The sequence below is a fragment of the Anser anser genome, assembly GCF_964211835.1.
Source record: "Anser anser genome assembly, chromosome: 24".
NCBI classification, from domain to species: domain Eukaryota; kingdom Metazoa; phylum Chordata; class Aves; order Anseriformes; family Anatidae; genus Anser; species Anser anser.
This window is the reverse complement of record NC_139745.1, coordinates 4,614,121-4,640,338: the sequence shown is the minus strand read 5'-3', so window position 1 is coordinate 4,640,338 and position 26,218 is coordinate 4,614,121. Positions and strand designations below refer to the sequence as shown.

Sequence of the window (26,218 nt, the reverse complement as noted above, 5' to 3'; positions counted from 1 at the left end):
TTTCAAAAAAGGTGCTCGTGAAGCACCAGCAATTAGATCATAAAATCAAGGGTTACCCATCAACAGCTTTCACCTATAGGAAACTATTGGAAAAGTTTAGGTTCTGTTAGAGCCTTATCACTTTCTGAAAAAAATTGCTGGAATAGTTTTCTTCCCATACCAGTCTTCAAGGAAACTGCTCCAAAAACTAATTTGAAAAATACAGTTCTTCATTAGCCACTGTCGGTAGACACTAAACCGCTACACTCCTTTTCCAAACATCTACAAGGGAACAAAAATGTAGTCATCTCATGGAAGTAATGAATGCCCTGCCATTTGAGCAATTTAAAAATAGCCTGAAAAAAAAAAAAAAGACAGTTTGAATCATAGAAGTGCTATTAAAGGTGAATTACATGTGCGGCTGGTATGCATAGCTACATACAATCATCAGTTGCGGCTGATACGAACAACATCCAACGTAGCATGTGGGTATGATGTTAAGTTGTCTTGGCTGATGCTGGTGGATGGGGCAGCAGCAACACTCAGAGGATAAACATCCCCTTGATCCTTAAGTGCTCTATTGTTCTTTACTCTACACTTTCAAGACCAATTATCGATTACCAAGATATTCCCAGCTCTACTAAAATGTTGCGGAAGGACAGACGAAACAGCTGGGCTAGCCTAGGCAAAACCACCCTCATAATCTCTGGAATCAGGACATAAAGGGACTTCCCCTTCACTTTCAGCAGGTTTTTTTTTTTGGTAAATTAATTTGGCTGCATAACATCAACAGCATGGGCAAGCTCTGCAGTTGTTTTTGCCACACTCAGAAGCACCCCCTGACTCTTCAGGTTGGACCTCAAAGCTGTGCCAGAAGCTTGTGAAGCTCTGGAAGAGGTCAAGGCAGGAAAATGGATCCGAGCCGGTTTCTCCAAGGCAGATAATCAGATTGTACCTGCAGGAACATCAAACCAAGCATGTGCTTCTACTTCCTCATTGCGATGAGCTTGGAGTTAAGGAAGACGGGGTGGGAGGGAGACCTTTCGACATGAAAATCACCTGGCAGGAAGTCAGAGCTGTGCACAAAGCTCCCCGGACTTCCCAGACCCCGCCTTCGGGGTGCAGCGCTTTGCAGGGGTGCAGGTATCGGTCCAGCAACCTCCCACGGGGCGTCCGGCAGAGCTTAGCAGCTCAGACATGCTGCTGAAGCTTTGTGGGACTGGCTTCTGCAGGGAGTCAAAGCAAAGGACAAATACTTTCTCTTTGCAGGGTTTTAAGCAAGTTTCTTGCACGGATCACTCGGCAGCCTTTGCAGAAGGGATGCATCTCCGCGTTGTTAGGACATTGCCATCATGGCAAACACTAACAGGACCACACCAATACGCTACTGAAACCCTGACAGTCTCGGCCACTGTGCAGTGTTCAGGGTCATAAGAAACATAAGAACCCTCTGGAAAATTCATGCCAGTTACCTGGAGGGAGGCTCTGTGCAGCGGCACTGGTGAGCCAGAACAGATGCTCCTGCTTTCACATTAGTCCTGTCTGTCCTAGAAGTCACTGCTCTGAAGGTGTCATTTTGTGATTCCGTCTCGGGGTACATACAGTCAGTAACACAAATATATCTCACACTGAGATGCCTTTGGCAGCTGCAAAAACCAACCCGAAATGAGATTTTGTGGCGGGGCTGCACAGCACCAGCCAACGCGACAGGCAGCCTGCAACCACGGACCTGCCATGGGGATGCTTTTAGCGGCCCGACACCTCTCCCAGCTCCAGCTGCTGCTTCTGGTGGCCGAGTGACCGCACAACCCTCGCGGTTCACGGCCGTCCTTCTGCCCCACAGCCCACACAGCTTGCCAGGAGCCCACAGATAGCCCCCAGCACCTCTGGGCACACACACGGCTGGGACAGGACTCACGTACACTGGGGAAGAACATCACCACACGCACCCTATGTTCTAACACAGCGCAGTAAGACTGTCACAAGCAGTTACTACGCTGTTCATAGCTGTTTGTCTTCAGACAAGACCCACGTAGCAACTTTTCCCTTGCATTGTTTTTGTTTTGAACATTTGAGCAAACGTTGCCAATCACTCCTCATCTGACAGACACCGCAGAAGTGTTAAACGTGAGTCACGATTTCAAAGCAGAAAATTAGAAAAAATTTTAAATAAATTGAGATGCAATCTTGCTGTGATTAGAGGAGAAAGTATCCTTAGTGCCTTGATCACTTCTTGAGTTCTTAAAGATCGAATCGATTTTGCCAGCACCGTGCTCAGCGTGGTGTGTGGCTGGGGCCAGGACTCTGAGGCACTGGAAATCTTCAATGGAAAACTAAAACCCAGGTCTGCTTCTGGTTTTGAGGAAATTACTCTGTTTCTGTAATAGGCTATGGGACTACTCTAAGCTGACGTGCAGTACAAAGTTACTACACTGCGGCTGTGTTATTTATTAATAGCACAGCTGTATTGATCCCATAAAGCTTTATTTAAGTACAGGGTGATTTGAATTAATAGCTTTTACCTCGTTGTGCTAGGGGCCACGCAGACACGCTATAAATCAGACAGTCCCTGCCCCAAAGTGCTCCCAAACCAGATTAGAACAAGATGCAGCAGGTGGAGGAGACGAACTTGAGGGGAGGGAGGAGGAGGAAGTGGAAGGCGAGCAGCATTATGCACGGCGAGCAGAACTCTCTGCTCAGCAACAGCCAGGCACTGCCAGCTGGCAGGGACTCGCAGGCATCAAAGATGAGTCTTCAGAGGGCCTTGAAGAAGGTTAAGGAAGTGACTGTTTTAAGGGAGTTTCCCTTATGTATGTATAAGAAATAGCCCGCGGGAGTAGCACATGGTGCTTGTGGGTGAAGCAGACTAGCAGACAGCTCCATCTTCCAGAGGGCTGGGTGCTTCTTGGCCTAATGGGTCAGGAAAATTGCCCTGTGAAGTGTGCCTGATTTTCTTCCATTCACAGGTACTCTCCTGTCTCTGAATTTCTATCCAGAACATTTAGAAGATAGCGAAATAGACTTTAAAGGTGCTAATGATGTAATTATAAAAAACACACACAAAAGACATCTCAGCATTTCAAGACAAATTCAAACCAAGTGCACTGCCAACATGCCACACTCTGTGCTTCCCCTTTGAAAAAAAAAATGGCTTTCTGCACTTCAAAGAGGGCTTTGTTTCACTTGTTTAGCACAAGATGCAAATACATTGTCAGATAGAGCAGAAATAAAAATGCATTTTGCACCACAGGGAGCAAAAATACCCAAGCAGCCACTCAAATGAGAATGAACTCATGAGGCACAGTGGGCAGGGGAGGCATTAGGTTTCTTCTATCTAGTTTATTCCATTTTTAATTAAAACAATTTTTTAAAAATCAAATCTCCTTGCAACAAGAGAAGAAGAGAGATTTTAACAGACCAAAGCCAGGGTAAGAGAACCAAGCAGAGAAATGGGAGCATGGCCATGACACAATCCTCCCTTTAACTGTGCATGAGCTTATTTTTTGCTGGGGAGGGGAACAACTAACACTTTTTGACCAGCTCACACATCTGACACACAGGAAAGAATCTTCTAATATCCCCAGGAGAAGCACCACCGGAGGCTTTTTCCCCTCTTTTGGGTGGTGGTGTCCCAGGTGAGGGGATGTCTGGAGAACAGCCGGGCGGAGCAGGCCTGACGACAAGCTCGCTGCCGTACCGCTGAGGATGCACGGCCCAGGCCCCCTGCAACCATCTCAGGTAGAAATCCTCCCCCCACCTCCTGGCCCTACTCCTCAGCGTAGGATACAACCGAGGTGGATCACCGCAAGGCCATGCCAGAGAGATCATTTTATGATCTCTTTTAGATCACAGGACTGTGCTAGGGCTGAGCAGCGGCGCTCACCAGAGCTGCCACAGGCCCTTAAAGGATGCGACACGCAGAAGCTGCTCTGCCCTGTGCCCCCTTCACGGTGGGAGGCAAATGAAAACAAAATTCACCCTTTTATTTGTCCCAGTTCCTAAGCTTGAAATGATTCAGATTGTGGTCCTGTTTCAGCAGAACTCATCTCAGATGGAAATTACAGCAAAGTCATAGAGCAGTGTGGTAATATGGGAATTTCTAAGGAAGGTACGCAGTGGAGACCCTTGAGAGGGGGATTTGACTTTCCAGCAGCAGCCGATGAACCCAGGGCAGGGAAGTTCGGGCACATTTGAGCAGGATGTCCACGAACACAAAGAAACAAGCCTTTCCATTTACTAGCCACTTCTGCAGGGCACCCACCGGCAACCCTGAAGGACCCCACGCACGCAGCAGTCACGTCGTCCTGCAGTCAGTTTGCTCCTGGTCTGCGATCCACTCCCAGCGGCCTGCTGCTGCCAGGGTCCCTCCACCTTGCAGCAGGTATTTGAAAATTATATTCACTTCCCTGAGCAACACAGAGAAGCTTGCAGGGTTCCGAAAAGTTTCATCTGGGGCTGTCTGAAGAGAGACTGGAAGGGGGTTGAGGCCTTTCATCTTAAATTTAATAAGGCAGCGGCTAGGGTTGGCACTGCCGATCCTCCCTGTGCTCTCCAGGCATTTCACTCCACACCTACAATTTACTGGAGTCTTTCCACAGGCTTTGCCTTTCCCAGGCACACAGGTGGTATAACTGAGAGGACGAAAGGAAAAGAGCTTGGTGTTGTTTTGGAAACGCTCCCAGCGCCAACACCAGTTTCATTCCCCAGCTGCCCTCCACATGAGGTAATGGCCACCGCGTGCGCACGGCGCCCGCGTCCAGAGCCAGCACCGCGCCTGGGCCGCGCTCTCCTCGCATGCCCTCGGCCTCAGGAATGTTTTGTGCCAGCAGGAACTTCCCTCCTTCCCTCCACCTGCTCCCGTTTGGCACCCCCGGCCTCCGGGCCGGAGCAGGACAGGGAAGCTCCCACGTATTTCTTCCCAGACATTATCTGGCGCAGCACGGCGATGACAGAACTGACTAAAGCTTCATTATGAAATATGGAAACATTTCAAACCTCCTGCTCCAACTTTAATTTGTGCATTATAGCTGCTGCAAGTACTCCGTTTATCATAATAGAGTCCCTTATTTATCGGTCCATCCAAAAATAAAATTATGAAAATGGATTTACAGAGAAAAATACGTTTAATGAGTAGAACTGCCTCTGCAGTCCTCCCCGTGCCCGGAGGAGCGGCCGAGGTTCTGGCACGAGATGGGAAGCTCAATAGCTGCACTTCAGCACAGCTGCCAGAAAGAATACAGTCAGAGCAGGCCAGAACCTCAGCATTAAACCTGATTTCTTCCAGTCAAAAGCTTCCTGCACGTAATCCCGCATGGCAGATAAATGCTCCAAGTCAAGTTCCTGAAGCCGTATCTGGTGACTTGAGGAGACCCCACGGAAACTTCCATTTCCCATTCACAGCGCCCAGGAACATGCTCCCAGCCTCAGAGGCTACCCCTGAGCAAAACGGGAGCTGAATCCCCCCCTGGGACAAAGCATCACTCAGCACACGATCTGGATGAAACCGAGTTTTTCCTCTTCGCTTCTTTTTATAAATTTTTAAGTCACTGTAATGGATGCTGAAAGGGGACCGCCCGACAACCCTGAGTCTAGAAATGCCTCTGTGCCTGCAGGAGACAAGCAGCGGGGCAGCCAGCGTGGCCGTGTCCTGCCCTGGAGGGCAGGGAGGAGCGATCTTAGCCCAGCCTTGTCCCTGGGAGGCTCTGCAGAGGCTGCTGGAGGCCAGCTACACGCGCTGCCCCAAGCAGAGTGCTCCTGCAGTGCTATCTTCCGAGCCAGCAAAGCTACACCTTCACTGGAAACGACACGCACCTTAAATGAGCAAGTGAAAAATTCTCTGGCCGAAAATAGAAGGTGTCCAAATGATTCGCCTGTGTGTGAGCTGCTTTACTGCTCAATATAATTTCCTTACCCATTTCATGTTGGCTTACAAGCTAAAAACCCCAATCTCTGTGTCCATTCCTTCCATGGCTCTAGGAATTGCTTTACTGGGAGGAAAACCACGAATGAAGAACTCTGTATTTTCTTTCTTCATTTAGAACGCAACATACCTCATTTGATCTTAGAATACAATAGAAAATAATACTCTCAATCTTAGCTTCTGTGAACTATTTCTCACAATTCATATTCTTATTTGCATTTCTACACACTTCCGATTTTGAAATTGTTCTGCAACCTATTCAATCAGCTTAAAGGGGAAAGGCCGAGACCTCAAAGTTCATAAATAAAGTAACAGCAGTTGTGAACCTGGCATCAAAATGGAGAAAGGTTAATGCTACTGCTTGCTTTCCCAAAGCCATCTCAAAAGGGTTTACACAAACAGCTGAAACCTCTCTCACTCTGCATTTCCTTTCACCTAGCCCAGAAAGTCAGTGGTATCTGCAAACAGGGGAGAACACAGATCCAGTGACTGCAGGGATCTTATTTACCGGTAGGTAATAGGATCATATTTACTGATAGGAAATTTATGAATGCTTTTGGCTCCCTGATCCACATTTCCTGAATAAATAATGCTGTGGCCTGGGTCACTGGGAATAAGAGAGAAAGTTCCTACCGTATGATTTTCTGAAAGACAGCATGACCTTGAGGACAATTTATTTCAATGGAAAAACACACCAAGGCTTCTTACAGAGCGCTTGGAGAAGCAGACCCTGCTCATCCCCCAAATATATTCAGAACAGAGGCAAACACTTCGCACTGCAATTCAAGGCTGTCTGAGTTTTCACCTGTAGATACGCAGATAAACTTATATCATCGGCTTCCAGGTTTCTGTGGGCTGGTATGTCAGCAACAGCTACAGTGATTTAGTGCAACAGCTCCAAATGGATTAAATCACACAGTCATTTGAATTTTACCCAGGCTTGTCACACAAATCTCAGAAACCACTGTCTTGCATAAAAACTTCCTCTCGATACTCCCGAGAAGTCATGACAAAAACCAAAAGTTCAGCTGAAAAAGAGAAACAAAGACTCCTAGCATTGAACACAGAGGCAGCACAAACAACACGTCTGAAAAATCTGAATTGCACTAAAGAAGCAACTTCCTCCACTTTACTCAGTACAACTTTCCCATTTTTGATGTATTATCATGTATCTTATGTATTTTTTTAAATGAAGTCAGTTTTCACTTGATTTCCGTGATGTATACTTTTCACAAGGAATAATGCTGTGTTTCAACTTCTGGAATATTTTCCATAAGCACAATACCACTAAAACGCTCCCCGTGTGGCATGCTGCACAACCAATGATATTTCCTATTTAACAGCCTCCTCAAAGAGGGGCATAGCAAGAAGAAATTTGCTACAAACTTCACTGAAGGTGGATTTCACTTTCTATCTTGAGTGATAGAAATGATTTGTGATCTTACAATGCCCCGAGTTTAACCACATCCTGCATTTATTTCAACACTGCCTGTGCAAGAATATTTGAAGCAACTCAGTGAAAGGACAGTTGTCATTTCTTTAAGAACCTACTAAAAAGTCTCCTAACAACAATGCATCTGATGCATGCATTTTCCTTCATCGGTGTTTGTAGCATTTAGAGAGACACCTACCTCCATGCTGTTTAGTATTTATAGTGATGTTATGACACCCTCTGTGGATTATATTTACTCTTTGGTCCGCAAGCAAAGTTGCCATTTAGATTACACGAAGTATGAGACATTATTCCTGATCCCCAGGTCTCTGTAACTATGAATCACAAGCTTCCAGAAGCCACATTTTACCTTCATTTTTTGCAAGTAAGTACTGAACATGAAATAAAGACTTTTTTCATGTAAGAATTCTCATTCAAAAACATCTTGCAAAGATTGTGTAAATATAAGTTAAATGCATTTAAGACTTTTAAGACTTTTTTTTCCAGATATATCTATCTGTGCTTCTTTTCCTGTAGTATTTACTCATCTTTTTTTATTAACCTCCTAAAAATAATTTTGCTTTGCCAATTCTACAATTAGTCCAAGGCCGGATTCACACCCAGCCCCTGCCACAGCAGCCACCTTTGAGAAAGGCACACGAGCCCCCAGGGACTCGGCTCCTTTGGCTTCCCCAGCAGGAACAACCAGACGAGAGGACTGCTCGCCGCAAGCCCAGACTTTGCCCTTCAGAAGGGAGCACAGCAGCACATTTCTGATGCCACGGCTCTCACGTGTGCAGGGTGGCCAAGGACCACCTCTCCCTGACTTTCTGTAGGGACTGGAGAGAGCAGGAGCTGGCAGACCCCAAAACAACAGCTATTTAAGTTTAACCACACAACAAATCTGTTCCTTTCTCCTCCTCTCCACATGCAGAGCCTCTTTAGCTTGGGTGTAATGGCACACAGCTCAGGTTATTTGCCTTAACAGGAGACATGGGATAAAACCTGATGGAGTACAATTTGTCAGAGGCTATTACAATCGCTCTACCCTATGCATGCAGACAAGGTCAACTCACGTTCCATTGTATTCCAGGATTTCCTTCTGATTCCTATCATGTATCCCAAAAGGATTAAGAGAAGTTAACAGCTCACAGAACAGCTTAGCCCATCCAAGGGCAAAGAACAGACTTGCTAAATGGTGCTGCTTTTATTCCAACTGGGCCAACTGGGGAGAAGATACTCACATGCAGGCAACTTGACTTAATTTCACTGTGAAGACAAATCCTCAAAGAAATGATGCACAGGTGCAAATATTTCCCTAATGTCACACCTTTCAGGAGGCCATTCAAAGGCTCTTCACACTTAAAACTGACTTTAGAAGATTAGCAACACACGAGCACACGAGATCAGATATTTGCTGATAGTGCACAAAGATTGGAATAATCATGTAATCTCTTTTCTTTGGTTTTTGAGGCAGATATGACTGTGCCTGAAGAAGATACCGATCTGTCTACCTAATAATCACAAATCCCTTATAAAATATGCCTGAAATGAATAAATTGTGAAGGTAAGAAGGGAAAACATAAATATCCTCATTAACTCATACATACATACACAAAACTTTACATAACATATGGAGGAGTTGGAAAGACGCCCGCAGACGTAATTGCATTTCTGTGTGAAGAGCATTTACACTCTCTCATCTCTGCTTTCCCCATTCATTTTAGTAATTACATGGAGAGAAGCAGCTAACATGCTTGTAATTAAAACCAGCAGTGAGGATTTCTAGGTGTTTTGATACAAGAGAACTGACATGGAAAGCAAGCAGAGCTGGCAGGAGGGGATTACTGCAGCCATACAAAACAACTCAGGCCCGGAAAGGGTTGGTGTGAGAGTGCCCACACGGCGCTCTGCAGAATGGTTGCAGGCAATGAGAATAACTGTCCAGATCACAAACGCTCTCCACATTCGGTGTTTGCTGAAGGATATTTGATCACACGACCTGGAGAAGCTTTGTTGCTGCTGGAGACCTCTTGTTTCTGTCTGCTAAACTCAGGGAGTGGAAAACAGCCACTTGGCACGATCCACATGGCTTCATTTTCTATTCATTTTCCTTGGCGTTTTATTGGCAAAGGCTGTAACAGTTATTTCAGTTCGGTGGGTGGAGCTGCTATGAAAACTCCAGGTCTCCTCATTTTCATGATGAATATTCATGATTTAAGCAATCTGTACTCAGCAGACTTTGTTGCCCTTTCTTTCTCTTCCCTGCTACCCGAGTAGTAGCTGTGCAGAATGTTATATTTAATGTGCAAGTACACTTCTGTTTCATTTTCATATGAAAACTGGACAATGTCCGGGCTTAAGCTGGAAGTCTGCGTGTATTGAACTGAAGCATGGCATGTTTGTGGCCCAAGTATTAAGAAATCTCATGACGAAGAACAAGATAGATGGCAGAAAGCAGGAATGGTAATTGAGGAGTCAAATCTTTCCCTGGGAGCTTCTGCCTCAACATAGCCCAGAAACTGGCTTTTGAAAATACTTTCGCTAGGGCAATTTACAAAAAAAAAATAAAAAAAAATCACAAGACTTTCCTCTAGGCTGTTTCTATGGTCATCTGAGCTTCTTTGCAGCTTCCTGACAACTTAACAGCCAAGGAAAGACCTAAAGCACATTAAGGTTTGGTGTTCTTTTAGCAAGAATGGAAGCACTAATTCCAAAAGACACACCCCTGGCCAAAACAAGCTGTCAGCAATATTATGCAGATGATAACAGAAATATTATTGTGTGGTAAGCCAAGACCAGAGGATGAATCTCCTTATAGGTGAGTGATTGTTGAGTATTTTTGGGAAGTCTGTAAAATAACCTGTAAAATACTTGGCTGTATACAAAGCACTGACTAGACAGAATTCCCCATTCTGTGTTCAGATTTGCCATCACAAAAGGCACCCACATCACTTCCTCAAATACATCGCACCATTTTGGGACTTGACTTTAGAGTTCAGATACATTCTACCTGTAAAGGAAGAAGCACTTGACAGTACGGCATCCCAACCAAATGTGGCATGGCACTTTGCACCCTAGGAAATGACACAATACACTACACGCAATGCATTTGCATGTTGGTCCTGCAAAATTAAGTGTCTAATATTCTTGCAGAGGAACCGTGCTCACCTACTAATAGCTGTAAATAACCGAGATGTGGATCAGCAGATGCATGCCAGGACAGAGACACTGGGAAGTTTTTTTTATCAAAACAGTTACATTAAGAGGGATCTTTTTAAAGCCTAAACTGTAATTAACCCTTACTACTAACTTGATAATCTTTCAGTTACACTGACCTTGATGGTTTTGGGAACTTCAGCTTGGTCAGGCGCTGTGCTGGCTCAGGAGTGTCATCAACTGTCTGCATGGCACCCAGCCAGGCTGCCAAAGCGCCAGCCACCCAAATCCCACTGCTGTTCGCTGGCACACTGCTCCAAACTCCACACTCCTCCTTTACAGATATGCAAATTTGTTTCTTTTCTAATACGCAAAAAAAAAAAAGGAAATTACCAACAGCTAATTAGGGTCAAAGGAATGTTTCATACCAATTAGTGAAACCAATACCCTTTTATTTTGAATAGTCATGCTCTCCTGGCTTCCGAGACAGGTCAATAAAGCTGCCTTCATTTCAATACAGTGATAATTCAACAGCATTCAATTGCGTATTTTTTCAGTGAGGTCCAGGTTCAGGCTTCTTGCGAAGTAGGAAGCCGCAGTGAAGTAGATGTCAGGATTGTTGATGCCATGATTTTTTTCACAGAATGTTTGTCAGTAGGGAAATATTGAAGAGCATGACCAAATCCTTACCTCGAGTAATTATTCTGACACACAGAAGCTGATAAACACACCCAGTTTACCTGGTCGGCACAGCCCAGGGCAGTGGTCTTGGCTAGTATTCTTCCCACACCGCTTTGGCAGAATCTCTCTCCCTCCCTGAACTGTCGAGTACAACACGTTTTGTGCTTTGTACTGCAGAGCAATCAGATATCCTTCAGTGCTGGAAGGTTTTGGGGTGTGTATGGGGTGTGTACGGGTGCGGGGTGGGTTTTCTACAGATTATTCTGAACAAAGGAAAGCATACCTTGCTACCAGCATCTACAGAGGCTGTCTCTTTTGATCCACATGTGGCACCAAGACATCTGCAAGTGCACGTATAGATTGCATCTGTGCACGGAGGACCAAAACCCATGGCTCGGATTTCAGCTGCCAGAAGTACCGAGCTGACCTGGATGCACTTCACCTGAATTCTCTTGGGGACTGGGAATAAGAACCCTTTTAAAAGGTTTATTTTAGTTGCCATTCACAGCCTGGCACTCTTTTCCATCTTCTCAGCATGGCTTGTTGCACTCAGGACGTTCCAGGCTGCTCTGTCTCCTTCTCTCAGCTCTGGGCTGGCTGGGGCACGAGCAAAGCAATCACTAAGGAAAGACTAAACAACAGGTTTTTCTTTCTACTAAAAGTGACTTTCCATATCCAGTTTTATGTTCCATTGTTGCTTTGCAAAAAGTTGGAGCAACTGCCAAAGCAGAGCTAGGTAATTAAAACAGCTAATGATCCATTTGCCCATGTTTTTAAACATGAGCTCTCAGAAACAGGACTTCTATGGATACAGGGCCGTATCGCACTGATGAAGGACGAGATTTCACTTTGCATAAGCTCCAAATCGCAGCAGAAAGGGAAGAGAAGCCCCTGTGGCTGCAGCATGCCAATACTGCTGAGGAGGCGCACCAGGAGCGTGCGCCATCCCCGAACATCTTGGCAATGGGCAGCACAGACCCGAGCGCCTACCTCAGCAGGCAAGCAATCCACGCACACTGCAGGCAAACGACACAGATGGGTGGTATTTAAGCAGAGCAAGTCGGCTGCACAAGCAGCTCTTACGTGGCATCCAAAGGATTCAGTAAAAGACTGCTTGGACACAAAATTCCCACATTTGTTAAGTTGCTCTGTCACTTCAGTTTTCTGATAGCACCCGACCAACAATCGCCGACCTGCTTTTGGCACGAGCTTCCTCCAAGTTGTTCAGAGCTGGGGGTCACGAACATCCTGCAACAAGAGCAAGACCCCAGCGCTTCTGAACTTCTCCAGGTTCCTTGCCCAGCTCCCTGATCCATTGCTCCCTCAGCTCCTCATCTGCTTTGCTCCCCTGTCTGTTTATTTAGCTCTTCTTCCAGAACTAAGTAGTACTGATGGGGACCACAGAGAATACTTTGTGGCCAGGACCACAGCAAGCGTGAGGAGGATGAGGCCTGAGGGGGAACCACGTGGGACTTGCTTCCGTAGGCTACACTATGGGGTCCAGTGCCCACTGCCAGCTCTTTTGTTGCTGGTTCTATAAGGTCAGAATCAATCCTGCTGCCAGCCCCGGCTCTCTGGCTACACAGCAGGGTGCTGCTGATGTGCGCCCGAAGCAGCAGCGCTCAACAATTATTCCTTAGAGAGCAGCTAAAGAGGTGCTTTAGGAGGCCTGGCCAGATGAGAGGAACAAATTGAAGGCAGGGTAAGAACAAGGGAATTCCCACAGCTGCAGTCGGTATAGAAAACCCACAGAAAGGCCTGTACACACCAGAGAGAGATAACAAAAGGTGAGGTTAATATGTGCTCTAGCAAATGTGGCTTCACTCACCATTCTCCTTCACCAGATTTGTGGCTTGTTTACCTCCAGTTCTTTCACTAAAAGATATAATTGGCAGTTCAATTAAAAAGACAAGAAAAGTGTACACTGCGGCACAGCCTCGGGGTACTCTAGCCTGTGCACTAACAAGGTCAGGGAGCATATTTATTGTGCTATTCAGTAGAGAAAAAGAGAGGGAAAGCTCCCCTGCCCCGCACAGCACGCGGCACAGTGCCTCCCTGCACGCACTGCGCAGGCGCGCGGCCCCAGCAGCAGCCCCAGCCAAGCTGTTCATTCACCTCTCTGCAAATCCCCACTTTGGAAAGAAGGGGCTCTGGGACACTTACAGAGCACCGGCAGCTTTCTAACTTCAGCTTTTCTGAAAGAACTGTGAAAATATTCCCCAAACAAAGTATTTTTATCCTTTGTAGTTCTGCTTAGTGCTCTGCTTAGAACAGGGCAAGTGTCTCTGGTGATAGGGGTGGGAGAACAAACAGTCCCTGGTCAGCGTGACTTTGTGGGATGATGAGGAGGCAGACTCACCGTATCCCAAATACAGAACACATATTTCTCCCTGGTATCAACCAGGGAGATACAGAAGTTCAGTGTTGCTCTGACAGCAGTTTGTTTTGTTGGCTGCTCTGCTCCAAACCGAACATGCACCACGACTCACGTAAGGCCCAAGCATTATGTTTTCAGCAATATTTGTAGAAGCAGCTGCAGTGAGTACTGAGTACCTTAAGAACATCCTCACTCTCCCTACAGCGTGGAAAGGAGAGGGTGGAAAAGCAGCGTGCAGCAGCAGTGATGAGCCTGCCTTCAGCAAGCTGAGGCGGCCGGCAGCAGGCACGGCTCCACTGGCTCTTCCAGCAGCCTTCCTCGCCTGGAGCTCCAGCAGCATCGCCCCTCCTCTGCGCACAGAGGCCAGAAGAGCTGTGGCTGTGCTAGGTCCCTGCAGACCCCCAGTTTTGCCCCCTCAACTGCCCAGCGCCAGCGCTTCCCTTTGGTGGGGACAAACCCTCTTGTCCCGCATCTCTCCGGCCCGGTTCACCAGCAGTTTGCACCCAGAGCTCTGAGGAAGGAAGGTCAGAGCATGGCTTGCCGTATCACCTCGCCTCCGAGATGAAAGAGCGCACTTTTTTGTAGCAGAATCCTGCTGCACAGAATTACTGTGCTAATTTCTTTGGCTAATGCTGAAGTCAGGCTGCTACAAGCTTGTTTTGGCCTCTTGCCACTGCGGAGTGTGAAGAGCGACTGAAACAAGCAGCACGTAAGTCAAGTGTGGGAAACACAGGGCAGACAGAAACCCTGCTTGTGTCATAGGCCAGTAGATGGACAGTAGGAAACACACAAATCTTGAAATGAAGTCTTTTATCTGAAAGGAAGGAAGTGCCTTGGGACCATGCGAGTCACTGACCTTCCCGGCACACGCGCCCTGCAAACTCAGCTGAGGCGAGAGCGGTGCAGTCGTTGTGCACGTGAAACGGTGCTCCTAGTACTGAGAGAGCTGAAGGCACCAGGGGAAGGCTTCTGAGTTTTATAATTAGGTGACAGGTAGCCTGCAGAGAACTCAGGGGCTTGGTTTGAAGGACAGCACTATGGGAATGGGAGGATGCTCCCTGGGCTGTCTTTGCCAAACAAATTTGAAATCAGAAATTTGGTGGTTTTTTTGTTTTGTTTTTTTACCTCCAACAATGGAGGAATAAAGTCTTCTTCATTTATTTTCACACTCACTCCAACCATTCTGTACTACAGTCTCCCTCATTATACAGCTGAATTCCATTTTTAGGATTCTCCATGCAAGACTAGTGGTGAGTGTACAGCACGTCATTATTTGCCTACTATTTCCCTGAATTTGAAGATCAATTTCACAATAAGGTTATGTCTGTAGTTTGGGGGTGTAGTTCCTTTCTGCAGATATCTGAGCCAAGATTTGCAAAAACAGGTTTTCGTAGATTTTAAATGGGAATGCACAAGTAAGAGAATTGATTCATGTACTGTCACCCAGTCCTGAGCTGAGTATTTGGCAAAGATTTGGCATTTCCATTTCACACTGCGTTGCTGACTTGCACATCTCTGTCCTGTCATGGAACAGGAACGCACCACAAAAGTTAAATAATTAATTAATACAAAGTAAATTTCAAAACTCCACATAAAAAATTTACCACAAAGTATTCACAAACTGTTTTTACGACAGAAATACCGAGTGGGAATCTCATGAATAAATCTAAATAATGAGGGCATTTGAAATCTAACATTTACTTGGCAATATTCTTAAAAAAAAAAAAAAAAAAGTGAGACAGAGAGAGAAAAAATACGGCAAAAAGTGACGGGCCATGATTACTTGTTTTGGTGCAGCGAAAGCAAGTGCTCCAGGACTGCGACGGGAGCCTTACACACAGCGCTGCAGGTTGGCATCTGCTCCGCGCACACGCATTCGTACACGTAGAGGCAAGCATCGACATTTTTCAAAAGCCATTAATTCCCCAGAGTCAGCAGCCAGCTCTCCAGCAGATTCCCCGATAGCGTGGTGCAAAACGCACACGCTGAAGCGGAGACTTCGCCGCGGCCTCGGCCTGCGCAAGCCACCTCGGGCCTGCGCGAGCCACTCCAGGCCTGCCCTCACAGGGGGCTCGCCGGGTGCCCTGGAGACAGTCCGAAACCCTCAAAGGACACGAAGGTGCTCAGTGCCTTTAAAGGCTGGCACTTGTCTGTAATTTCTGACACCTCTCGGGCAGCAGGTGCTCTGCCTGCGCTGCTGCAGCAATGCAGCACTTGGGCCTCAGGCTCCCCACGGCTCCCCGCACTTCTAAACTTCTGCTGTTTTGTGGCAATGCAGTTGCTGTTCAAGGAGAAATAATGCGAGAGGAGAGGACGGGGAAGAGCTCTGCCCAAGGCAGCATGAAAATAAGCCATAGCAGGTCTCTCTGATGAGTTTCTCCAGTGTGCCCTGCCCCTCTCAGGAGACACATCAAAGGGAGACGGGGAAATCAGTCCACGGCAGCGAGCCTGCTGGAGCCCGCTTGCTCAGCACAGGCAAAATTAATTAAGAGGGAGGCAGAAAAAGAGCCAATATGAGTCTGATTCTGTCAGGGAGCAAAGCACCAACAAACAGCAAATGCTAATTCAGGAGTTTTCCATCTCTATTCACACCTGTCAGCAGGAAAGAGGACCACAATTCAGATTTGAAATAGAATAGATTTGGGTACCTCTGAGGCAGCACGGTGCTACAACCACCGCTGCTTCCTGGAAGCTTACAGAAACCAAAGCTAGCTCAAGAAAAAACCAGCCCCTGCAACACAGGGCTGCAGGAAAACACATCAACGTGCTGCTTACTGCTGTTACAGAAAACAAGGTGAGGATGAGGCCTCACACACAGCAGGAGAAGCCACAAATAGGGACCTCTTCCCCTGGTACTAGTGAGCATCTTGTCAGAACTAGACCATCAAAACCAAAAAATAATTCAAGAGAAATTAATCCTATTTGACATAATAAGCAGGATCACGTTTTAATATTGCTTTTCTGCATAGTAAACTCTAAAACATGAGGGCCACAGTAGCAGGAGAAAACAAAATGTCAAATAGGAAACTCCTAAAACGTGGGGTTTCCAGACACTGAGGTGCTGTAGTAGGGAGTCCCTTGGAAATACTCATAAATTAATTAGATTAAAAATGTAAAGCCATCAGTCCAGGGGCATCATTGCTCTACTATTTTTCCTTGCTCATAATTCAGAAAGGAGACGAAGCATCTGAGCCCAGTTTGGGACTAATAATTTCTAAATAAAAGATAAATATGTCAAGGCTTCATAAATAGAAAGGAGAGCACAGCACTATAAATAAGCTTTAATATTTGTTTTATTCTAAAGTATATCTGGTTGAGCTCCCGCCTTTTGCACAATGCTATTACTACTATGCATCTGGGTGCATTAAAAAATTCCATGGGAAAAGGACTTGCTTTATGTCCCAAAGAATTCCTGAACCACTGCTTCTGCAGCATGCTCTGCAGCCCTGCGACACAGCTCCACGGAGCTGACTGCCCAGGAACATTTAGCAAACAGCCATTGTGCTGCATCTGTCCGAGCAGTTTTTTTGGACTACGTGGCAGGTGCGTAATCAGTGCACGTTGCTTTTTTTTCTTTTTTCCCTGTTCATGAATATTACGACCTTAGTCCTCAAATTTATACAACGCAGTTAGTGTGAAGAGCTCCCGCGACACCTTCTAAACTCATGGCCGAAGATGTGTGAGAGGGATATCCCAACAGCCGGCAGTCCGTGACCACCAGGCACACGATGGCATTGCCCAAGGAACGGGTCCGTTAGCACTGCGCTATCCAGGGGCAGCCTGGTGGCTATCAGGCTGCCATCAGCCCAGCAGTTAACCAAAGTAATGCTTGCTTCATCCAGAGCGTAAAAGGTGCTTTGTTCAAGTCAAATAGAATCCTATATCAGCAGCATACATTAATAACTGATAACACATAAAATATCCAGAGCATTTAATACTATCATACTAATTAGGTGTTGGTTTGCCAGGAATAAAGGCGAGGTTAAAAAACCCAAGATGACATGATTACCACTGAGTAAGACATTCTTGCTCATCCTTGCACATAGGCTAAAAGCATAGGTGACTGAGACAAGTCACCAGGCTGGAAGCCAAACTTATTTCACACACTAAATTTGCAATGAAAATTCTAATGAAGCCATCCCGACAAGCTAAAACAGTGCTGCTCTGGCCAGAGGTCTCCAGCCAGCTCCCTCTGAGGTAGATGCGGAAGCATTAACTTGCTGAAGGGTCACTCAGTGCACGGAGCACGTTACTGCTAAAGCTAACACTGCAAAAGTGTCACGACTGCCATGAAAACTTGGCAGTCCACATGAAAAAAAAAAATCACTTGCCATCCTTACTGTAATTGTGCTGAAGAAATTGCTTATTAAAGACATGTACCTGTCCCAATCAAGCAGAGAAGGACTTGCAAAGCTGTTCTATGAGCCCGAAACCCTGCGTGTACTAACCTCTCATCCTGTGTGAGAGAGCTGGTGTTAAATAGGGTCAGAACTACACTTGCTTTGGGGAGAAGAAAGGCTCACTTTGAAGACAAGCTGGTTACCCTGTTTTTCTTCCTACACCACAGCTTTCAGATTGCAGCTAGAACTTGAAGGGAGTTGTTCCCACAAGCTCTCCAGCCCAATGTCTCCACCCGAGAGGCTTGAGTAAATAGCAGAAGCCCTGGATATGAATCAGATGGAAAAGATTCAGCCCTCTCTGCTAGGTCTGAGTTCAAAGGCATCCATGGCTGAACAGCTAAATCAAGATCAGTATCTGCCTGTGAGGGCAGAATGGAGCATTCAGGAATAATGAATTACGTGCTCCTTTCTAGATGTAGTGGAGCAGGAGTCCAGCTGAAGCAGTCCGTGCACATAACACTGAGGTTGGTGGGGAAGTCGGATTGTTTTCAGGCCGCCTTTCCTCTGTTTCTTTTCTGTTCTTCAGCTGCCTACAGCTGAAGTCCAAACCTCCCCTCTCAGTATCAGGGCTCAGCCTCACTGCTGGAGGAAGACCACAGATGCTGCAGAACGTATCTGAGCAGAGCTCAGCGCAGGGCTCTCAGCTCCATGACAGACCTCCTCCTCCTCCTCCTCCTCCTCCTCCTGCTCCGTGTTAGGACCAGAGCAGCCCATCCGTCATCACGAGCAGCCTGCACGATTCGATTCATTGCCCGTGTGCACACGCCAGCCCTGAGTTTTGCTACATGACATCGTGCTCCAGCTTACATCTACACAGCGGCTGGCACCTGGGCAGGTACGCTCAAGTAAATATACCCATGTCATGGCACCACGAGCTTAGGCATAAACGGACAGAGTCAGGGACAAAGAGGATTTGAGAAGGGAAGGACGTGTCCATGGCCAACAAAGCAGCTTGGTGCCAGCGCTGGGCTGGGAACACAGGTGCCTCTGAAGGCCTCATGCTCAGCAAGAAACCTGCTCACCTGTGCCACCTCTGCAGCTCCTGGTAGCCATGTGTGAGCTCCCCTGTGCATGCAGACACAGCCCTGACTGCTCACCAGCACAGGTACCCCACTTGGGGTGCTGGAAAACAGCCGGAGCCCACAGCTAGGGTGTGCCTGTACCTCCCTCTGTGAAGCTGCCTGGTTTATTATCTGGAGAAGAGCACACCTGGGAAGATGAGCCAAATAAGTACTAGATATAATCAGATACTTTCTGTCTTCAGCTGCCACCCATGTGCACACCTTCCCTACAAGCTGTGGAGTGAACCTGCTAACGATTCTATTAATAACGAGCCGTGTAAGTAGGTGAACTGGATGAACTTGTGTGAAAGCAAAACCCCAGAGGTAGATCAGTTGCTCTGTTCAAAGCAAGCAGATAACTATCCCAGGCTGCAGGCAACTCCCCCTTTCCCACCTCCTCCTTTGGGACATCTCCAGGCATGTCCAGGGTGGTGCAGCCTGGCAAACAGACACGGAGTCAGTCATGCACGCATTTAAAAAATAAAGGAATCACAAAGCCACCAGTGACCCTGGGAAACGCTAAGCACCAGGACGTCCGCTGAGGACTCTCCTTTGTATTCATCTTCAAGGTTCGTGACGCTGTCAAGGCACAAAAGTAAAACTGTTTGCTCCCCAGGGGGTTGTGTCCCCCTGCTTGTCACCTGCTATCTGCAGCCCCTCTCTGCCCGCAGGATCACAGCAGCTGGTACGGCACCGACTGCGGCATCACGCAGAGGGGACTGGCTTCAGCCAAGGACAGGGCAGCAGGGCTGGCGAGCAATGCCTAGGACGCACGTAGCCTACTTGCAGGCAACGCCAGCCACTGAGCAAGAGAGGAGCACCGGAGCGCACTGCAGCGTGTCCACCGATCCCCAGGGCCCTTTCACTTCTGAGCAAAGCCTGAGTTTCGTGTCGGTGCAGCGAAGAGCCAGGGACAGACTCGAGCGTGGGTTTGTTAGTGGTGAGCATGGCAGCTCCCCTGGAGACCAAACCATTCAGCAGCCAGAAGAGGGCTGATGGGAGCCTCTCAGACAGGCGTTTTTGTACCCTTGACAAGAATTAAAACCTGCTGCCTTGGGGGTTATGTTAAAGGACCACAGTCTTAGCGTTATGGTGATCAGCAGGGCAATGCCAGGGGCAGGGCTGGCTGTGGAACCAGGAGGGCTGGCGAAGGACAGTCTGCTCAGCAAGACTTCAGGTAGCTTCAGCTCCCGGCATGCTTCTGAGATGCGTACGCTTTGCCTGACTCCCCTCCCTTCTTCAGACCTACGGACAGGACTCAGAGAGAGCTGAAGGGGGGGTGGGTGAATAAAAGATCTCTATGCAAAAGAACAGGCTGAGTTAACACTGATGTTAACACACGTTAAAAACGGACAAATGTTACATATGGTGTATATAAGTACTTTAACAACACAGCGCTATTAATAATGCCAGTGACAGTAACCCCTCCAAACTTAGGAGGATATTTTTCTTCCCAAGCAGGAGACAAAAACTGCCGCAGATGCTGGCTGCTGAGGCTGGGGCACTGAAACAGTAAGGACAAATGACGCATCACCAGAGATGCTGTTCTATTAAAAGGTGTTTCCACTCTTCAAATGGAGCTGTGTATTAAAATTCCAGATTCACCTGGTAATAAATTATGTTGTTTAAAGACAAATATTACACCTTTTGCAAACTCTGAAGGGAAAGGAAGTAAGGCTGGACAGGCAGACCCCTGCTGAGTGCTGCTCTGGCTCTCTGCCATTCCCTGACTGACAGCTGATAATTATCTTTGATTTAATGTCACTTAATGTTCTCTCCCCCACCCCAAGCACCTTGGTTATTCTCTTCCTGTACTGACATATGCTAGGAAAAGGAGGGTTTGTGAAGAAAAGGCAAAAATGAATATACTCCTTCAGCAAGCTACAGAGAAAATGCCGATTTTATTTACCTATGAAAAATGTTAAACGTTCTGCCAGATAAGAAAACTATAATTTAAGCTTTAAACTTTAAAGAAGAGTGTAAAGCATAGGTAAATGCCTTAGATATAAATGAATGTAGGCAGGGTTTTTTTGTTTGGTTGGTTTTTTACTTGCAGACCAGCAGCACTGAGCATTCCTAACGCTCAGTTCTGGAATCTGGATGCCACCACACACAATGCAATAAATACTATTACTGCTGGTTAGTACACAAATACTGGGGTAACCAGAGAGAAGAGAGCAAAATTCAGAGAAATGTAGCTTAAAAGTAAGTTCCTTTGCTTTGGAAACTCTCAAAGAGAGAGATTTCACCAAGAAAACTAATGTAAAGCCAGAGCTGCGTTTCCTTTGTGACACAGGGACAGATGAAGGCACCATTCCAGCACTGACGTAGTACTGAATGCACTGGGGAAAGAAAGCAGGAGAGACTTACACGGAGCCGTGCAGAGGGATCCCTTAATACTGCCATAAAACAAACCATAATTTGATCTCTCCCTTGGTGCTCCAATCTCCCCCTCCTTTCCCAGACCCCAGCCTCAGCTAACAGCAGGCTCACTCGGGGACACGTCTGTGCTCCTGCGAGGAGGGTGCTGAGCTCTTGCTCTCCGTGAGGCTGAGCAGCATCAGTCCTCACCATGGGTCAGTTGGTGACAGCACTTTCTCCACCTATAACCTCTTCAAATTTGTGTTTCTTCTCAGCACAGGGCTTAGCCCTCCCCTCTTATCTGTACGTTAGGACATGAGAGCTTCTACCTCCTTAGCCAGTGTTCTCCTGATCTCAGCATTACACCGCAACTCTGTCTTCTTTTGCCAAAGTCCATGAAGTGCCACGGTGCCGTTCTACGGCCCATTTACCTCTTATGGTATTACAAAAAGTCTCCAGAAAAAAAAAAAAACACAACTTTTGTACCTGTGCATCAAAGAAAGTGGAAGGCACGCCTGCTTCTTCCTTTGCATGAGGATCTGTGTTCGCTGATGGCATCTTTTATAAACACATCATGTATTCCACCTAAAGGTGCTGTGCGCTCAGAAAGAGCCAAATATATTAGCATTCTTCAACCATAACTTTTGAAGTCGGCATTTGACTATTTTTGCATTTCTTCCAGGTTGTAGTTAGACAACTCCTAATTCTATGGGGAGAGCAAAGACTATAAAATGCCAGAGCTTCACTCCGCTGAAATAACATTAGCGAAATATCAAGTCCTTTATGATGTCATGAGGGATTCCTTAATGTGACTATAGCCTCCTAATGACATCATAAAAAACAACTGCAACATCAGAAAACAGCCAAGGGTCATCAATCAGCCCATCTTCTCTCCTACTCACCAGGGGCAGCAGCCCAACTTGCTCCTATCTGCTTTTTACGATCGGTGCTGTCCGCTGAATAGCACACAGAGAAGAGACTAATAATCATACAAATATCAGGGAGAGCGGTCAATCATCACCTGAAATGTTCAGTACACCTGAGGGAAATTCGGGTGCCGCAGCCTGAAGAGTCTGCAAGTTTAGCATGTAGAAGAGACGACGTTACTGCCTTAGAGGTGACCCGGCGCTCTCCGGGCAACAGGCAACACCAGTTAGCAATGCAGTCATTTTTAAAATGTGCAGAGAACGGGACTAAAAATGAATTCTTTGGTTGCTCTCCTCATCCTCTAGCCCTCAGCAAAAGATTTTTCCGTGCTGCCCAGACACCCATCTGCACATCCTATGTTACAAAGACCGGGCTGAAAGAAGCCTTTGTGCTGTCGAACTGAAATGGGTGACAGTCCCATCGAGATGCAACGACTGCCAAATCCTCTGGTAGGAATGGAAACAGCCTTCCCCATTTGAAAATGCGATTCCTCAAAGCTAAAGCCTCATTATACTCTCTTAGGAGTACTTGGAAGTTTTCCAGGGTTGGGGACCTCTTAAGGAGTTCCCCACACTCTTAGAAAAAAAAAAATGAAGCGACAGATACTGCGGTCTACTGTGGTCTCTAGATGTTTCACAGTCTCTCTTGGAAGGTATTTAAAATGGAGCTTCTGCCAGCAGTGCTGACCAAAGCAGAGGGTCCTTTTGCTGGATGAAAAGGGAAAGGATCTGGATCCTTACCTTGTCCTTCACATTTTTACAAATGTTCATGCAGCCTGCTCCTGAGCAGGGGGCTACATCCATCCCACCTAGCCATCCTGAGGCATGACTGCTGTTGAGAAATTTTAACTTTTCCAGGCTTGGATCCTAAGAGGTAGCCAAGAACAGGGGCACACTGTGCTAAGCACTGAGCAGAGCAACAGAGAGCGCTAGGTAATGAGGTACAAGAACTTCTGTACCTGGGGAGAAGTGTAAAATAGGCCAGCAGAACTAACAAGCTGGTGGAAACAAGCAGCATAATGCTGCCATAATTTAGGTAACAGAGGAAATTCAATGCAACATAAATAAATACGAAGGGCAGGAGGGGACTCCCAAGGAAAAGGGTAAGACGTGCTCAAGAGGAATGAAACTGAGGTGCAAAGACCTGCAAGGGAAGGAGGAAGAGGAATGACACAAAATTAACCAGCACAGGGCAGTAACAGTCCAACCTGCAGAAAATCTTTGGGATGACTGCAAGCCCTGGCTTGGCTTATGGTCTGCAGCCCCCCGCCTTGCTCTGCAGCCCCCCGCCTTGCTCTGCTCTGCAGTTTTCCAACAGGAGGCAGGAGGGGAATGAGCCCTCTGTACATGCACGTGCAGCCTGGCCAGACCACATCTTCCCAGCTTCATCTGCTGGGGATCAACGGCACACAGAGCTCCCTTCTCTTATATGGGCTTCCGAGTCTTCTTCTATACAAAGCAGAATTGCAACTCCCAGAAAAAATGGTCAAGAAGTTTCTCATACTCTAAAAATCTGCCCAGACGATAACCTCACCCTATGGAAGCGTTCCTGAAGCATTAACGAGGAGTACCCATTACTGCAGTGCTCGCTGCACGGCAGGCTTCTCTCCTCTAATCTCCTAGGCGATCTGTGAGATAGAAGCAGATTCTAAGCCACCAGAACAAGGCTGACTTACTTCCCTTTCCAGCACTGCCAAAGATTCAAATGCTTCAAAAAGAGTACGGCATCACGATCCTCAAAGTCATTAACAACTGCGTTAAATTTTCAATTCAGCTAGCTCAGCCCCTTGGGCAACATTGTAGGGTACTATTTACTGCCTGCTTAGGGCCGCACTGATCATTTTCAACATCTCTCTGAAGCAATTCTGGATGAATTCTTTTCACGACATTGGTAAATTAGCAATACTTTCATACCGAGAATCTCTTCATGGGAGAGAGAAAGCAATACACTAGGCAAAGCAGAGAAGGGCCTTCCTGCCATCGCACGGGGCACAAAAGATGTTACAAACTCCCTTGGATAAAAGCAGTACGTTATTTCACCTTCAGTGAAACCACAACTATATCAAAGACTACTTTATCACTTACATTCCCACATAATCAGAATAAGTTAAAAATTTTCTGCACGCCTATTCTAGACAAAGTTATATAGTACAAATTAACCAGCTCAGGGGGCACTCCGCTGGTTGGAGCAGATCTGAACCCACCTCTGTCAGCCGTAAGGGCATTCTTCAGTCCTCCTCTAAAACTTCATGTAAGGAGACAGACTCGGTGAGGGGCTGATGCAGGCTAATGCATGCACAGAACAAGGCTGTTTCAGAATGCGCACTGATCAGTCTGATGCTGTGACGCAAGCCAGACTGACCTTCTTAAGTCCAAAGTATAAGCCAGCGGGAGATCAGCTCTTTTCAGACAGTGCCTGACCCCTCCGGACTCTGCCCATTTGGGCTTCCTTTTTATTTTCCAACATTCAGCAGTTGCTCATGCCGATACCCAGAATTCATTTTTTCTTTTCTGCACTACATGGCTGCTATTTCCAGAAAAGGACGTGGAACAACTTCCGTTTCAAAAGGGAAAACCAAAATGTTATGCAGCTGTGTAAAACTGCTAAGTACCTCGTCAGTACTCGTAACAGAGAACGCCAGCCTCAGAAGTCACAGAACCTCTTCTTCATCAATCCCCACATTTGGAAGCACTGGGAAAAGGAATTTGCTGCACCTCTGAAATTAGCTGAAGCTGGAGCTTGTCTCTTAGCTCAGCAGCCAGAGTGCCCTCGAGCTCTCTGCGACTGAGCCCTCTCAGAGGCACGCAGGGCAGAGCCATCACCAGCTCTGTGTTTCACCTGCTCCACTGAGCAGCTGCAGGGAGAAGTCTGTTTTCACAGATGAATTCTTATTAGAAGGTTGTGTTCTGACTTTATTTCAAGGTTCCTGCATCTCAACCCAGCCTTTGGAGGAGCACACAGCACCCTTCCCCTCTCCTTTGCGCATCCTTCAGTAGCTGCAGAGAGATCTTAGGGGCAAACGAGGCAACAGCCCAAAGACCAGCTCCTGTGGAGGTCAAGTCAATTAAATCAAGCAGAAATGAAAGTCATCCAATTACTGGGGGAGGGAGCAGCTCCTCCACTACCTTTTCCTGGGGCTCAGAAGAGCAGCTTGTATCATCTCCTTGCTCCTTGCAGAGCTCTTCTGCCTGCTGCCTGGTGAGCCCCGTCCATGCCAATTCCCCATGCCCAGCGCTCTCTGGGCCCGTCGTTTCTGCTCCCCCTCCAGCTAGCAGATAGCAGAACGCCCTCCCTTTCCACTTGGCTGTTTCTCAACATGAGGTACAACCAATTTGGATGTATTTTAAGCACTGTTCTCAGCAGAAGCTGCTCTCAGCAGAGCCAACTGAGCGTGGGCTGAGCGCTGATCAGCCAAGCCCAAGGGTCTGGCTGACCCCTGGCCGCACACCGTGTCCCTGGATTTCTTTATGCCTTGCCATTAACGTTCTCTTAATTTCAGTCTTGTAGCACCAGTCGGCGACTGCCAACTCACCAAGCCTGAGGAGGTCGCACACTTCCAGTCCTGATGCTGCACAAACTCTCTTCCTCAGGGTTTCTTTCAGCTTCTTTCTTTTGTTCAAAGCAGCTCAACGGCGTTCTCAGTTCCTTAATTTAGGGATACCAGAGCCCGTGCAGATCGCTTACAAGTCAGCATGGAGTACAGAGAAAAGGAGGGGGCAGTGCTGCTGGCATTCTGGATAAACAAGATATTCAATAATTTTAATCTCAGTGTAACTCTGCTATTTCCAGATTACATAATCCCACTCTTGCAAGAGGGTTATTTGAGCAGACTGTCACATTAAATGAATGCATTTGCTGCATATGTTAATTGCAGTAGAAAGCTGTTAAGCAAATCAGCTTGTTGCACCAAAACGTTATTCT

At 46.9% G+C, this 26,218-nt stretch overlaps 1 protein-coding gene across 2 annotated transcripts in view; it reads right to left on the bottom strand.

The window, feature by feature from the left end:
- LOC310885985 (uncharacterized protein) overlaps positions 1-25,821 on the bottom strand; it is a 63,486-nt gene extending 37,665 nt beyond the window's left edge. The window contains exons 1-3 of one of the 2 annotated variants that reach the window (XM_083809967.1): positions 21,857-24,494; positions 13,000-13,046; positions 10,670-10,853 (exon numbers count right to left, since the gene is read on the bottom strand). In XM_083809967.1, the coding sequence (XP_083666093.1) occupies positions 10,670-10,853; positions 13,000-13,046; positions 21,857-21,903 (278 nt within the window). In that variant the 5' untranslated portion in view covers positions 21,904-24,494. The other variant, XR_014575059.1, reaches the window with a different exon arrangement.
- Between the last annotated feature and the right edge of the window lie 397 nt (positions 25,822-26,218).